At 40.2% G+C, this 12,500-nt stretch overlaps 2 protein-coding genes across 3 annotated transcripts in view; one reads left to right on the forward strand and one right to left on the reverse strand.

Annotated features, from left to right (window-relative positions):
* Positions 1-387: 387 nt before the first annotated feature.
* Positions 388-12,500, reverse strand: part of LOC138011345 (U3 small nucleolar ribonucleoprotein protein IMP4-like) — a 14,404-nt gene continuing 2,291 nt past the window's right edge. Inside the window, exons 4-9 of one of the 2 annotated variants that reach the window (XM_068858314.1) lie at positions 10,928-11,037; positions 10,079-10,211; positions 9,076-9,230; positions 7,322-7,416; positions 6,387-6,457; positions 388-1,441 (exon numbers count right to left, since the gene is read on the reverse strand). In XM_068858314.1, coding sequence (XP_068714415.1) covers positions 1,350-1,441; positions 6,387-6,457; positions 7,322-7,416; positions 9,076-9,230; positions 10,079-10,211; positions 10,928-11,037 — 656 coding nt within the window. In that variant the 3' untranslated portion in view covers positions 388-1,349. Of the gene's footprint in view, positions 1,442-4,933; positions 5,717-6,386; positions 6,458-7,321; positions 7,417-9,075; positions 9,231-10,078; positions 10,212-10,927; positions 11,038-12,500 lie in introns of those variants that run through there. The other variant, XM_068858313.1, reaches the window with a different exon arrangement.
* Positions 2,153-4,878, forward strand: LOC138011344 (uncharacterized). Its single transcript, XM_068858311.1, has 4 exons — positions 2,153-2,203; positions 2,315-2,611; positions 3,795-3,837; positions 4,214-4,878. Exons 1-4 carry the CDS (start codon positions 2,168-2,170, stop codon positions 4,864-4,866), a joined length of 1,029 nt encoding a protein of 342 aa, XP_068714412.1. The 5' UTR covers positions 2,153-2,167; the 3' UTR covers positions 4,867-4,878.

Here is a 12,500-nt window from a genome sequence, read left to right on the forward strand (position 1 = left end):
TTATAAAAACCTTAATGAACAACAATAGCTTGTTAGATCCGGACTGGGAAAATATTGATGTCGTCCCTATTTTGCAAGTTTATGGACCGAGCCTGAAACTTGCAAAAAAAGGAACGACACCAGTATTTTCCCATGACGGACCGAACAGGCTACAATAAGCGACAAAAGTGGTTGAGACACTGAACTAGGAAGACCACAATTAGGAAAAAAAAATCATCTTAACGTTAGATTTTCCATTTACACTTCCCCCTTTTCCACTGTGTTGGCGATAAGAAAACAACATTGGGGGGGGGGGGGGGGGGGGAGAGGGAGGGGTTAGATGGAAAGATTTTGGAGGAGGGATTTGTCAGAGATGCCTTAAAAGGGGAAAGTGTCTCAACCCTTTTGGCACTTATTGAAGTTCAATAAAATCTATTTCTATTATTTCTTTTACTGTCTTTTTAATCAATCATGTGAAGTACTGCAAATGGCACAGATCGACACCCGTTTTCTCGACAAAACGTCAAGAAATAAACCAAGGTACAAAATAGAACTTCCACATAAACTTTACTTTACTCGGCCATGTGATTTCTCATACTGGAGAAGTAACACAGCTTTCGAAGGGAAAGTTTCGCCTTTTCTTTTAAAATGGCCTGCGAGAGCATGCGGTTTTGTCGGCTCTTCTTTAATTTTACTCGCCGAGTGAAAAAACCGGAAGCTCTCGCCGGCTACAGGGCAAAGTTCTTTCTTTTAATAGCTCTGTAATCTCGTTCACCTGTTTTGGGTAATGCAAACTTTAAAAACCAATCTAAAAGAGAAGCTCAATAAATGAAGTTCAAGATAGAAATTAAATTTAAATAAAAACAGAACTACCAAAATCGATGGTTGCAATATCAGCAAAAGAAAATTGTTAAATTAAAAGAAAAGAAACCAGATGGCAAATACATGGCACAACTTTGAACTCAGTAGGAACTGAAGTTACAGGAAATTAAAAGTACAACATGTGTTTGCTTTGCGTTCAAACTTAATGCCGCGTCAGGAACGGGCAATTAAGTTCATTTTATCGGGCCAAGGGTTAATTGTACAGAGGCTCTCTCACAGAGAATCTTTTGTGACTCGACTAAAGAATATCCTTGGGCAAAACAGAGGAATACGTTGCACAGAGATTCTTCTTAAAGTGGAGCAATGTAAGTAATAGGTTTTAAGGAGTAGGTGATGGTTAAGAAATAAAGTTGGCTGAGGCCGCAACGCAACAGAACAATGGAGAGATAAGCACAGCGTCTGGGGCAAACTGCAAACGCCAGCCTGAAATATTTGCGTTTTCGCAAAACTCGAAGAGTCTTGTCTTATCATAGCTGATTCAAAGCCTGTTAACTCGTGCTTTTCTGACAAGAAGTGATCTGCGGTTTGCCGTGATGCAGGTGCGGCCGGCTCTTATCCTTGTAGATTTTTGTCCTGTGCTCTGAAAAGCAACAAAGTGAAATAAATATTGCTAAACACCTGCTATGGATAAAAGCGAGAGCTGGATGAAGCTCTTTTGAAAGACAACATACCAAATCGATTTTTGCGGTTTGAAAAAATGTTACGTTTTGTAATGATATAAAAATTGGTTATCTGAGCAAATTATCCGATTAAATGGTAGGATACCGGCTAGGAACAATGCGCATGTGCAAAACCGATCAGTGAGGCTGTTAACTATAACTTTGGACCTGATACTGAATGCACTTGAGCAAGCTTTTTACCTTGCATTAAAAAAAACACCGCACATTTTGCGGGGATGTAAATTCAGTCAATGCCAATACATATTTCCGGCTTGAAGCCGGATTATGGCACGCGGCACCCAAAGAGACAAAAGACACAATTTAGTAAAATGATTACAAGAAAAATAATCTTCACACACCTTTATTGGCTCACTTATCAAGCCAATAGTCACAAAGAAAGCCGATAGTTGTCAAAGTTAGTATCATGCAAAGGGCTAACAATAAGACTGGCTCATTGTTTTGTAACTTTGAGGACGAAGCCGGACACGAGGCGGCAACTCTACAGACTGCACAATATCTTTCTACCGTTTAACGCAAGTATCACTGAGAAACGCACTCGCCATTTCTTCCACGTGTTCAGATTGAATAAACAAGCGGAGAAAATCATATCAAAAAGGAAAGTTTGCAACATAAAATAGATAACCAAAATGAAGAAGGCATTGAACGCTTGGAAACGGCAAAGCGTGAGTTTTGAAATGAAACCACTTGGCCTTTTTGGTTTGTACCAAGCACACCAAAGTAAATTTTAGTTGTTCATGTAATGCCGGCTGATGTATTTTATTCATTTTCCCCAGATGAATCAACGCTCAGTAGCGCTTGTAATCATTTTCATTTTAACAACGTTTCAAGAAGAGCAACAAGGAGTTTACTTGAAGATCGAGGAAAATAGCTTCGTCAAACACGACGAGTACAATGTGATTGGAAATGTGAGGGCTCAATCATTGACGTCTTGTTCTTTAATATGCACAAGGCAAGAACTCTGCAAAAGCGCAAATTTTATTGCAGAAGAAGGAGCTTGTTTACTTTACAAAGATGTGAAGGATTGGCGTGACGTGATGGTAACTCTACAAGGATCTTTTTACATAGAAAAGGTATGCACCCTTTAAGCAGAAACAAAAAAGAAATTATAGTCGATATAGTAGTACAATTGGTCACAATCTTTGTGTTTATTTTTTGTTTTTGTTTTGTTGTTGCGCGCTTTAAGTTGATATGATTGTCAAAAAGGCGTAGACTAACTGATCAAGATTTCCTCAAATTAAACGATTTTTAGTTGAACGCGGGGATGCATAGACCACCCCAGCAACACTGAGCGATGAGCATTTTTCAGGAATGTGCTTAAATTTATACCAACCATTTTTTCAACTTACAAAGAAATTGCTTGCTTACAGCTTTAAGAGGTTACTGGTTTAGTTTGATCTTAAAAATGACTATCCGTGAAGGAAGGGGGACGCCAAGAGCACTCCCTGCCCCTCCCCCTAGCCTTTCCCCTACCCCTCCCTTCTCAGTCATGGGACAAGAGCTAAAGGGGCACAAGTCCTTTCGAGACCAACGCTTCGAGTTTCAAGTAATACTGGTTAGATCATTAATTTTTTTTTGCATGGCTCCAGCTGCTAGAGAAGATCGCCTCGGACCACTTGAAAAAAAATCTTAAGCATGCGCGTTTTTGAGACGCGGACGGAAACCGGAACAGAAAATTTCGCGGGCCAGGACAGTGGTGTCTCCCAGATTTTTATACTAATCATCTCTAATGGAGAAAAGACACTTAGCAATATAAATGCGGTTGTGTGAAGACCAGTTAAAAGGGAAAACAGCTCACTTCCGGTTCCGCCAGCGTCTGAAAAACGCGCGTGCTAAATCTTCCTAATGTCTGTTCTCAGGAGCTAACGCGTTCGGCCGAAATCGGCTCAAAACTGTACCCTTTATGGCAAACACTCCAGTGGCGTTCAGAGTAAAACGACATTTCCGATATTTTGATCAGATGAACAATAGAAGTGAATGAAGGTGTAAAATCAGAAAAGGGGCAGGAGGAGAAGAAGAGGGAAAAAACGAGTTTTCTTCCCTCCCCTCTCTCCCGTTTTCCTCCCCTCTTGCTCTTTGCTCTCGTCCCATTTTAACAGGCCCACAAGATGGAAATTCCCTCGGGAACGCTACCACGCATAGGAAACGTGTTCTATTGTTAAGCTTCCACAACTTCATCCTGAACAGGTTCCTATTGAAATCGTTGATCCCACGAGAACAAGGCCAAGAAACTGATTAAACTGTCTTTATCAACAGATCATCTCCGAGAAGACTCCCACTTTACGTGTTACGTCACCAGGTAAGGCCTGTTGCAAGAGAAAATCTTCAGAGTGTTTTGACCAACAAATCCAAAATTTGCGGGGGTTTTTCCAAGATCAGTTAATATCGGCATACCAATGGCTTGTTACGACCTTTCTCTATCTTAAAAACAAAAATATATGTCTATAAAACAATTTTTTTCAAAGGAGGCCAGGTGGCCCAGTGCGATCGATTGATTTCATATACTAAACACGATTTTTCTTCGGCGGCCAGCTTCCTCCCTACAATGCTTTGTAAATTGACAACTGGTTTCTTCCTTCCATTCGGGTTTCTTAACACAAACAGCCCAGCCTCAAATTTAAATTCCAATGCACATAGATAAAGGTTTATTAGTCTACTTTTTAACTTTCCTTTAGGCTCCTCCCAGTTGTCAGCAGTGCCGTCGTGCCAGTCCCTTCGCAGTCAATCGCCTCCTTTTATCTCGGGTGTTTATTGGATTAATCCTGACGGTGGGTCCCAGGACAACGCATTCAAGGCTTACTGTGACATGGAAACTGATGGAGGAGGCTGGACTCTGGTTTGGAGTTACACGTTCACTAACTACACGCATTTCTCGGATAAGTCGAACGCAGTAACCCCAACACCAAGCTGGCAAACTGATAATGAAGTAGACGTCAATATCTCGTCCACACCACCCCTCTGCGAAACAGACTACAACGCCGTTAACTTCTCGCTGTGGAAACACGTTGGCAGGCAGGTCCTGATTAAGAGCAACATCAACAACTGGTTGGTCTGTCATCCAGGAAATGGAAGTTTGGTTGAATGGCAGGACGGAAGTGTAACCTGCCTGGTCATTAAAAACGTGACATACACTTGTAACGGTCCGAAAACGCCTTCCAAATTCGCCCGAACCGGTTTTTACGGCCCCATGTTTCACGGCACTGGACACTACTACTACTTTGATGGCAGCAGAAGGGAAAACTTTCCTACCCATAATCCTTGCGGAGAAAGCGGTGACGCACAATTGAAAAATGTGACGGATCCACACGGCAACATTTATATTCGCTAGTTGCTTGCGAAATATATAGAACAAAGGTCACTAAGGTCGTGTTCTATTGGGATCAACCGTTTCAACCGCAACCGGTTTCGGTTGAAGCGGTTGAGGTTTCCCAATAGAACACTTTTCCAACCGTTTTCGGTTGAAACGCGGTAACTCCTGGGAATAGTTATTACCAGACTTCTCAGCATTGAAAAGTTGAGTCCTGAAAGCAACACGGCAGTAGCTTGCGGACGACTTTAAATGGCCCGCGTAAATGACAGCGGTTGCTGCCAATGCTTTTTCAACCGTTTCAACCTTGTTTGATGCCGGTTGAAAAAGTTGATCAACCAAACCAACCGAAAACGGTTTTTTCCCAATAGAACACGAAAAAACCCAACCAACTCAACCAACTAAAAACGGTTGATCCCAATAGAACACGACCTAAGTTACATTTTGCATGTGGCTGAAAATGGTAATAAAACCGACCGTTAAACAAAATAATTCTTAACTTCAAATAGACAATCTTCTGTTTGAAACGAAGACTGAAACCTTCGCCGGACTAATAGTAAGCAAAAAGGAAGTTATTTTCTGATCGGACAAACACTTTCGAGGGTTTTACAACATAACGAAAGTCTTAAGACGGTGGTTTCCCTGGAAAATGCACGTTTAAGTGAGATGATCGGTCGTACAAAAGTCAGCAGTATGAAAAAGCCCATTAGCGCGGCTAAAATTGTATATGACTGTGTAAGCGCAGTCTTTGGAGACGTCCTGACCTAGGCACTGAGCATTTTTCTCTTCTTAGCGGTGTTCATATAAGGTCGTAGTCTCCATTCTGTATCCGCTTCGTTCTGGTCAACAGTTCCCAGCTTGATTTCGTGAACTGGTGAACAAAACACATCTCTTGTTCACTCAAAACTGTCAAATTAAAACTAATGCTTTGAGGCACATTGTAAAAAGGAAGTTCCCTGGGATGTCCCGCTGTTTCACTGGGATTCCACTAGACTGTTACAAACTTTCCCTGTCTTATTTTGTTTGAGTTCGTAGCTAAGTCTCTGATCAAAGACCAAGGTTCAATTTGGTTTGATTAATTTAATCATTTCACTTGATGTGTCGCCTCCCAATCGCTAGATAACGTGGCAGCTTAGTCTCTACAAAGAGATACATGTAAATTACTTTTGTTATATCCTGGCCTAGCCACAGCTCCAACTCCCGAAATTCCTGAGAAATTACAATTGTCCCACAACCCTGCGCGCAATTATCTCCGACAATTTTTTCATCCACCTGTCTTCTCCGCGCGCTCAACTAACTAAGCGGCAAAAGCGAGACTGGTCGTAGTCTAGTAGAAAATTGCAAAGTCATTGCGTCCCAATAGACCATTTTCGAATTCTCACGGCTAGACTGGAGGCTAATGAACTGGAGGCTAATGTGGGCAAATTAATTTGTGTGAAAAGATCTGCCCGCATTAGCCTCCATTTCATGCTAGATCCAGTCCAGCCGTGAAAATTCGAAAATAGTCTATTAATTTGCCCATAATTTGAGTTGAAACAAACCTTTCATTTCAAATCTTGGTCCAACTTCTGTTAATTCAATCTGACCCTCGACTTTCTTGTATGTGTGATGCCTATAGTGAATTAAAAAAAAAACAGTTTCTGTTAACAAAAAGATTGCTACTTGATCGGGACGCACCTTTTCAAGAACAAGGCAAAATTATGGTGAAGTGCAAGCTTTTGTTACTGCTGTTTTTTTTTCCTCAAGGAAAAGAGACAAATGACATCCAAGTGGATCGCTGGTAGCTCATGTCTGCTACAGCTGAATCTTGGTTTAGTTTTTTGGCCTGGGAGTACATGTACACATTTAATGGCCTCTCTTGAAAGGTGGCCCATCATGGCCCTGGCCAATGGGTACAGTGTATACTGACCATCTAAGAACACTTCTATCCATGACTTCGCCCAGCTGTTTTTCTCTTTTCTCCCTACTTGATTTTGTTAAACTCGTTCATAATGTTCAGCTGCAAAATCCCAAAAACATCCTGTCCATTGCCGATTGTTTTACATGTATGTCAATTTATTCAACAAACACAATGCAACTTGCAAAACCGATGTCGAGCACGTTGTCCCGAAAGATGCACTGCAGGGACTGCAAGCCTCTGATTTCGTCTAGTCCTGCCTGGCAAAATTGCGCACATAAATTATGCAAATTACATTAACATAATTTATGTCACGAAAAATATATAATTCAAGTCATGAACACCAACATAAATTATCAAAGGTATCCGTCATGTCTCTGAGGTTATTACCCACACCAGTTGTTGCTTCCCTTTGCATTATTATTATTATTATTATTATTAGTAGTAGTAGTAGTAGTAGTAGTAGTAGTAGTATTATTATTGTGCTTTTCAGTTCATACATATATACAAGCAGCTCCCAAAATTTGAAACAGCAGTCAGCAAGATAAACAGCTGACAATTCAATGCTGCTTTACTAACCTGAAGGAAATAAAATCATCCTGGTTTGCAAAAGTGATAACTCTTTTGCTTTCCTCTTTTGGAACGGGAAACAAGTATTTTAGGATACTTTTCACCTGTTACAAAAATAGAGACATTACAATACAATACATACTTAATTGATCACGCCCCATAGGGGCTTTTCAGGGCCAATGAAAAACCAAGGAAACGACGGAACAGAATAACAACAACAACAACTGTTAAGAATCCCAACTGGCCGGAGGCAAGCCAGTTGGCTTTTTACAAGTGCAGCTGGGAAGTTGAACCAGGGACTACCAGGATCAAATTCAACGAGTGGTCAGAGCGGGTCTTGAACCCGGGTCTCCAGATTTCAAGGCAAGGGCCTAACCACTTGGCCACACTGCCTCCTAAGGAGGCACTAGGGAGTAGCAGGAATAACGCTTTGGCGAGAAGAGGGACCTCTCTCTGAATCAAAATGAACCTCAAATTCTTTGATTGCACTCATGTGATAAGACGGCCACGTTCGTGCAAGAACAATTAAAAATGGAGCTCAAATTTTGCATCATAATAGGGTCAAATTTCCAAAAGACTTTTTAGCCATTGTTCTTTGCACCAACATGGCTGCGATGACATAAGCTGCAATCAAAGAATTGATTCATTATGGTGACGATCCTCGGCATTAAAATCTCGCCAAGAAAGAGCAATTTTGATTGAATACCAAAACTAAAGCAAGAGCAGAGATTTCAATAGCTTTTTTCCATAAGCGTCTGGCAATGGGGGAATTGGCGGTTGTGATCTCAGCATGAATACAAACACAAGAGCCTGGTTGAAGGCTAAAGTGGTAGAAGAGAAGAGGCACTCTCGGCAGCAGTATGCCACAAGTAACTGGCTCATTGAAAACCTTGTAATTGTGTGATTGCTACGATTTTGCATTACTCAGGTTATTGATTGGATCACTGCTGGCCAACTTTTTGCCAGTAAGGAATAGAATGGCACAAGCTTCAAGGTTCAGGGGCACCCAACAAAAGGATGTCTGAAACTTTCTCAGAATTAACTCAAGTGGTTTCCACAATGCTTAATTAAAAACTCGTTTAGTGAGTTTGTAGCTGGGCACCCTACAAAATATTTGTCTGTTCTGATGATCTCCGGGAATTTCAGTTCTGTACAAATTTCTAGGGCCTTTTTGCCTCGTCTGCAAGTTGTAGCAATCGTGACGGGTCTCACAAACTTTACATTACCCAAAATATTGACGAGATCTGTTCAGTTCATTGGGTGCCCCCAAAGGTTAAACGTCTTTTCTGTCCTCATGTGTTCTTGTTACAATACCGGTAGTTTGCTGTTTGGTAATAATGTAAATATATAAATGTAAATGCTTTGTTTATAGTGGAAGGGCATGTAGCTATCAAGTAAAATCCACAGGCACCCCACTTTTAATAATCAGAAAGAAACAATTCAAACTTAACAGAAACCCACGATTAAGAACCCCAACTGACAGGAGGCAACCAGTTGGCTATTTACAAGTGGTACAGTTGAATATGGGGCAAACTGAAACAAATCCAAACCAGAGGTTAGAACATTAATGGGAAATGAACCCAGGGCAACCACATGCAAACCCAATGGCCAAACCATTGGACCATGCCCCACCTCTCTGTGTTTTGTCTTCCAGTGTTTTTCCAATAATACCACTCCCTTACTCTGCAGACGTCAAAACAAAATCTCATATATGGACAAGACAGCAACAAGTAATACTAGACATTATTCAAAACAAAACTAACCCTTTCTCCTAGTTTTGAACTGAAGTTGTGAAATATCAAATGAGGATAAACTTCTGACATTGTGCCGATGTTAGGAATGTCATGTCGCATCACAGTGTTAAAAAGTGTGAAATACGCCGTTGGGCCAAATGGAAGATGACAAACAACAAGACCATCTGCAAGGAGGATAAGAAAATAAAATAATTGTTCCACTGGCTGTACTGACGACTATAAAATTCATATTGACATGACTGCCAATCAGTGGTCATTATAGTGTCACATGTGGGTTAAGTTTGTTGGTTCTCTACTGTGCTCTGGGAGGATTTTCTCTAGGTAGTCTGTCTCTCTATCATTTGATTTTATTCTATTCCATTCCATTCCATTCCATTCCATTCGATTTCTATACAGTGTACCTAATAGGAAATTTGCATGATAACACTATTATTTGACCACCAGAATCCTTCAGGTTTGCTTGTCTCATGCTATTTAGAGCTATTGTTATTTTTACCCCACTCAGTATACAAAATTTAAAACAAACTGAATTCTGATACAGTAGTTGTAGTCAAATGATGCCATTGTGAAAGTTTCCCATTTAGGGTTGCCACTGATCAGCAACAAAAAATTCCCTGACTTCTCCCTGACTTTTCCCTGACCTGTAAACAATTTTCCCTGACCTTTAATTAGGTGAATAATTACATTTGCTTTAGCTTCTTTTGAAGACCATCAATATTTGTTCTTTTAGTTTTTGATTTCTTTGTGCTTTTTACAGGATTTTGTGCGCAAAATCTTTTGAACTGTTCACCAAAAATATAAGTCCTCGACTTTTCACTGACTGACAATATTTTAAGATTTTTCCTTCCTTTTTACAAAATTCCCTGACTTTTACCTGACCTTGAAAAATTTTTGTTTTTCCCTGATTTTTTCCTGACTGTGGCAACTCAGCAGCCCCAGCGCTAAATGACAGTTCTGCGTCATCATCATCATCATCATAATCATTGAATGCAATCAATTTAACTCTCTTTACCTGGTATTCCTCTGTGTTCATGCACGAGTATTAAATCAGTAACTTCATTGGCTCGGCATGCCTGAACTAACTGACTTAGTTCAAAACTACCACGGTTCAACCTCTGACTGTTGGGGAGGATTAGCCTTAACTCCTTGAATGTAAATTGAAAACAACAAAGAAATAACAAAGTTTGAGGTTCCAGTACTGCCTAGGACTCTAATTTTTCACTTGTCCCCACGTCTGTCACCACGCAACTTGTTCATCATCTATTTCCCATGGGTGCATTATACCATTTATAGCATAGAGAGCTAAGTTACTAAAACTGATTGGCTGAGACAGAGGGCATTTTTCATTAATTTTGGTAATTGCCCTAGGAAAAATTACTTTCCGAATTTCCAACAGTCTAGTAAACAGTTTTTTTAGCAGGGCAGGTTTCATTGCATTGGCATTGTTGTACAAAAACAAAATTTCATTCAGCTGATTCATGCATTTTACAGTTCATAGACGCTACAATGTAAATAAACACTGAAATGGCTTCCTACGAAATTGCAAAACACCGTGCGTTTTTGACCCTCTTAGTAAAATAAAACTTTGCCCTTTACAATACACAAATACATGTAATCTCAAGTTTCCTCATGAAATTAAGGATTAATATCACTTGCATTTTCAGAAGTTGCAGAAATTGCCCTCATCTTGCAACTTCTGAAATTTACAAGAATGTGATATTGATCCTTAATTTTACTCGGCCCCATGTGATTACCTATACTAACATAAAAAAACTTAGAGATATTATTTGTAATGCTAAAAGTCCCACTGAATTGAGCAGATGTGAAAGTTTTTGCTTGAGGTCCACATGTACAGCTGTACCTTGGCAAATTGCTTCAGTCGTGAGCTTGGATCATGAGAAGTTGTAACCATAATCTTGGGATCCTGAACTCCAGCCCATGCATACTCGTCATCTTGATGGCTTCTTGTCTCTGAAGAAGATGGTTGACATGCTCACACACACACACACGTTTGTTTTGAAAAATTGTGGGTTGTTTGGAGAAGCAGGAGGAAGGCACTCACGTCTAGAAACGCAAGCCCAATTTTGATATTCAACATGAAGTATCCCTTTAAGCCTAAGCATTTCCTATAAAATTGACACGCTGTACCTGTTTCCAACAATAAGGTAGGGGTAAACTAAAGGTTTGTGTTTTTTTTTAGGTCAGGGTATTTTTATACATGTACATACATGCAGCTACAGTTTATCCTTACTGGAGGAGCAGCATTTGGGAGACACTTTGTCTCATATTCCGAGATATGAGTGATGTTGAAGTTTGGAAAAAGAGCAAGGAGACACTTTGTGACACTTATTGAAATCCACGTGCATCTAAATACCATAAAAAACTTGTGTATGAGCTGCATCTTTTTGCCAAAATATTGGGCTTAAAATCGTGGGTGCGGCTTACATACAAGATCATTGCTTTCAGGGGGAGTAAACTAGCTTGTATAAAAGTCTCTGTTACGAGGCTAGAAGGCACATCAGGCCGGCGCTTATCTCCGGTTTCTGTAGCATGAAGCGACTAGGAGTATTTCTACCCCCCCTGGATGGGATGCTAGTCCATCGCAGGGTTGGAGCTAGCTTGTATGGGGTCACAAATAACCCTAAAAACGTTCAGTAAATATGGATTAAACATATTCTTCGACCAATTACTTCGACACTGATCTCTCTACCACGTGTGAGAAAATACCACATTATTCAGGAGAACTTGTTGCTCTTCAGTGCATGGCGTGTTTATCCAGGAGGTTGTTAACCTCTCGTTAGCGACTTCCTCCTATAAATGATTGTGTGGTTACTAAACAAATTTTTGCATCATTCCATGCACTTTAATTTTTGCTTAGATTTCAACATTTTAATTCCAACTTTGGGCTTTAACAATGAAGACAAACATTGTCAGCCCCACGGAATAGGGAAATCAATTAAAGATAAGCTTTAGAGAGGTTAGGTATTTTAAGAGTTGATTAACTTTATGAGGTCGCTGCAAATACACAGCATTAGATTTGGGCAAGTTTATCATGAACAACTAACAACAAACAAACAACTTTTTTTGCCAGAGTGCTTCTTTCAAGATTTTATCATTTACTCAAAATCATGCTTGAAATTTGGGGATGCGGGTTATTTAAGAGTGCGGCTTATACATGAGTTTTTATGGTACAATGCACTTTCATTTCTGGACATATCCGGGGAAAGGACACTGATGAAAATGAGGTTAGACGACAAAGTGTGCATGCCCTACACCAAAAAAGACACCCCAAGGACTTGTGAATGTTATGCAAAGCTGCCATCAACACTTCAATACACAAGAAAAATGTTAACCAGGCACCAGGCTCTCCTCCCTTTTCTGGTATGAAGGGGGAGAAGAGAGAAAATTGCACGTGGAGATTCTGTGAAAATTGG

Source organism: Montipora foliosa, chromosome 7 (assembly GCF_036669935.1).
Source record: "Montipora foliosa isolate CH-2021 chromosome 7, ASM3666993v2, whole genome shotgun sequence".
Taxonomy (NCBI): Eukaryota; Metazoa; Cnidaria; class Anthozoa; order Scleractinia; family Acroporidae; genus Montipora; species Montipora foliosa.